Source organism: Lissotriton helveticus, chromosome 5_1, assembly GCF_964261635.1.
Source record: "Lissotriton helveticus chromosome 5_1, aLisHel1.1, whole genome shotgun sequence".
NCBI lineage: Eukaryota > Metazoa > Chordata > Amphibia > Caudata > Salamandridae > Lissotriton > Lissotriton helveticus.
In genome coordinates this window covers 1,619,225,881-1,619,229,554 of record NC_136065.1, presented here as the reverse complement: position 1 = coordinate 1,619,229,554, position 3,674 = coordinate 1,619,225,881, and the positions used below count along the sequence as shown (strand labels likewise).

The 3,674-nt window shown below is 45.4% G+C and overlaps 1 protein-coding gene across 1 annotated transcript; it reads right to left on the bottom strand.

Annotated features, from left to right (window-relative positions):
* Window positions 1-2,437: 2,437 nt before the first annotated feature.
* LOC144752737 (olfactory receptor 11H6-like) lies at window positions 2,438-3,391 on the bottom strand. The gene has a single exon (XM_078640597.1). The coding sequence runs from the start codon at window positions 3,380-3,382 to the stop codon at window positions 2,438-2,440; it is 945 nt and encodes a 314-aa protein (XP_078496723.1). The 5' UTR covers window positions 3,383-3,391.
* Window positions 3,392-3,674: the final 283 nt, after the last annotated feature.

Here is a 3,674-nt window from a genome sequence, read left to right as displayed (position 1 = left end):
ATCACAGTAACAATGAGAGAGGAATGACGAAATGATTGACCGAATGTTGTCCTTACTTGAGAATGTTATCAAATACTTCAGTTGATAAGCTGCTGGTGGTACTTTTAATCTTCCATTTGGTTCTACAGAGAAGTACAGCAGTATTAATGCTGAGCCTTTCACAGATTACATGGTTTTTGGACGGGGATGGCTTTGCTACAATATCATGTCTACATGCTCCACAACCGAACAAATCTTGGGCAAGATTGGTTAGATGACTCACCAATCGTTGTATCTGATAGTGGTGAGGAACATTTTAGAGAAAAGAAAAAGCCCTTTACTTACGTACTTTAGAACCACATGTCTTGTGGGTTCAGTGGTGGCAATTAATTGAGGTGTGGCGGTGGGAGGCCACATACACAGACATGCAGACTCACACACACCTATACATTCACATGCATACATACACGCCCATTCAAAGCAGGCACACACAAATACACATTTGTTTTTACTACAGATCTACACACACGCCAAACACTAAAAAAATGATAACACTCACTTTCTGCACCATCTCAGGGAGGGAAGCCTCGTGGTTCCAGTTGGGACTGCTGCCTCTTCTCATTGGCTGACACTAGGCAACTCAGTGAGAGGAGGCGGCAGTACCTACCTCATCACAGAGTGGGATGGGGTCAGTGAGACTTGTTGTATCCACCCCACTCTGTGACTAGTTTTCAGTGATAGACACTCAACCCTGGACACTCCAGGGCTTAATACTGAATTGTCCAGGGCCGAGGCTATCAGTGGTGCTCTCCCTCGTCATGAGGGGGAAACCCTCCAAACAGTATGCTAAGCTCAGAAGATCACGCCAGCCAGCCTGTGACTTCTTCAGCCTGGCAAAGTTCCGCTCAAGCAGCCAGCTGCCTGCACATTTAGCGCATGTATAGTTCCTGCCTGCCTGACCTGAACAAGAAGAGTGTCTGTCAGGCTGAGCAAATACCAACAAATCACTAGTCACTTGCATGTGCCTTTCAATTGTTCACATTGGCCCACACAGTTTCTTAGTTAGCCTAGGCCCCACAGACATTACAGGGGTGTGGGCAAGTGACCCAGAGCTATGGATTCCTTGGCAATTCTTTCTTTCTAAGGCGACTTTCAGGGTCCAGATTCAAATCCTCATTAACGCTGTCCCAACCCCTGCCACAGTAGATATTAGCATCTTTGGTATTGTTAACTCTTGGGGTAGCTTTAATGACAGAAATTTGGAGCATTGGTTACGTGCCTCTCAAATGTCAATGCTCGATCTTTCACTTGTTTTTGTATTACTGCAGAAGGTTCTCCTAATTCCTGTTAGCAGTACAACAAAATGGTTCCTCGGACTGTAACGATAGACCAGAGTTGGGCTTATAGAGGCACCTCTAGTGGAAGTTGTTGCTATCCTCATGTTTCACATAGATTTCCATGTAGGATAGCTATATTCAAACAATGACTGAGTTTTAGAAACAAGGCCGACTCTCTACACGTTGCTGTGTGCACCATGCTCTGAGCTAGAGGGCCTGGTTAAGAAGGAATTTTCAAGAGCAACCAAGTAACTCTGCAGCCCTCTTCAGATAGCTGTCCATCCCTCCGGCACCTCAAATGGCCTGTTTCGTCCTCATCTTGCAACCCAAGACAAATACCCAAGATTATACATTAATCTAAGTATAAAACTCTTGATGGGATATATCGCTTCCCCTATTATGGTGTCAGCAAAGAAACCTTCACCCTCTATAGTGGAGAAGTGTGGCTCAATGGTTAGAGCGGCAGACCCTGATGCAGAGGACCAGGGACCAGGGTTCAATTCCCCGCCTGGCAGGTCTTGGGCTAAAAAATTCCACGGACCTGATAATTCTCACCTCGGTGCCTATTCCAATCATGGAGTCCCACTCTGCAACTCTGGGCAATAGCTTGCTTAATCTCCACAACGGCCCCCACAACGCTAAGGATGCCTGGCCTCCACCTTGGGGGTACCCAGGAGTGGACACCTCACAGGGAAAGACAGGATGGGTTCCACAGCGGTATTCGTACAAGCGCCTTGAGACCCTTGTGGGTGAGTAGTGCGCAATACAAGTATCAATTTACAATAGCTATTTACCCCGCTCCCGGCATTGACTCTGGCTTCCACTTTTCTACTCTCTACCATGATGTATTGTTTGCCCTAGGTTTCTCCTAAAATATAAACTCTAGTGCTTCGAATGCTTCCTCCAATTTATGAGTTGAGCTATTTTGTCTAAGATCGTATGCCATGGACATCGAATCTTCACATTTAATGACTTACAAATATCTAAAAAGAAGGCCATGATTCAATTTGATAACGTGTTTTATTTAAATGACGTGCCAACAAATAAGGCCAGAGCACGGTATTACTTTTCTGGAATCTTCACTATAATTTCCAACAATCCTTTGCACACTAATTTCTAGGTCACTTGAAGAAGACAATCTCCTTTTTATAAAACTCTATGACCTTCCTCATAGCCTTCTTCACCTCCTTGTTCCTTAGACTGTAGATAACTGGATTGAGCAGCGGAGTCACAATTGAGTAGAGGACGGGGACCATCTTGTTCCAGTCAGAGGGGTAGCGCGATGCTGGTCTCACATACACAAACATGACTGAGCCGTAGTACAGCACCACCACCGTGAGGTGAGAGGCACAGGTGGAGAAGGCGCTCTGGCGCCCAGTGCTTGAGCGGATCCTCACAACGGCAGAGATTATGGCCATGTACGTCAGAAGGGTGAAGACCAATGAGCCCACGATTATAGCGGTGGTGAAAGCATACATAATGAAGTCCGCCAAGTAGGAGCGGAGGCATGCTAGCTCCAACAGTGGCCCGGGATCGCAAAAATAATGGTTGATGACGTTGGGCCCACAGAAATTCAGCCTGGATATAAACGTCACTGGGACCAAGTTATAGGTAAAGCCGGCCACCCAGCATAGGCCTGCCAAGCGCTTGGAAACAACAGTGTTTATTAATGCTGGATACCGCAGTGGACTGCATATGGCCAAATATCTATCAAACCCCATCAGGGAGAGAAAGAAGCACTGCGTGGCCCCCAGTGAAAATAAGAAGTAGAACTGCAGGAAACAACCTGTAAAGGAAATGGCTTTAACCTGCAGGAAGAAGTCAAACAACATTTTTGGGACTGTGACAGTCGTGTACCAGATTTCCAAGAAGGCAAAGTTTGCCAGGTAGTGATACATGGGTGTGTGGAGGTTGGAGTCATATCTCACTGCAGTTATGATCAGTAGGTTTCCTGTCAGAGTCAGAACATAGATCACTGAGAAAAGTATGAAAAGTGCTGTCTGCAAGTCCTTACTGCTCGTTAGCCCCAGGAAAACAAACTCTGTGACAGTTGTGTGGTTCCTCATTCCTGTGCAGTCAAACTTCCATCTGTAGGTTGAAGATAAGTAGGAAGGTTAAAAAGAAAAAAAACACAAAATAAACAGTAACTATTGATATCAAGGAAGAAACAGTTAACTTTTTCACGGTTGCCAAGTATTTAATTGCCCTGTTTGTGCAAAATGTATTAGCACACGTGCAAAGGGTGTTACCAACAATGCTAACACTTTTTCCATACATGCACAATCTCAAAGCACAGAATGCCAATGATGACATTTCATGATCTGGAAGGACACGGTTTTGCTAAGACATGCACAAACC

Coding starts and splice junctions, on each gene's coding strand:
- LOC144752737 (XM_078640597.1), bottom strand. CDS start 3,382: ATGAGGAACCACACAACTGTCACAGAGTTTGTTTTCCTGGGGCTAACG.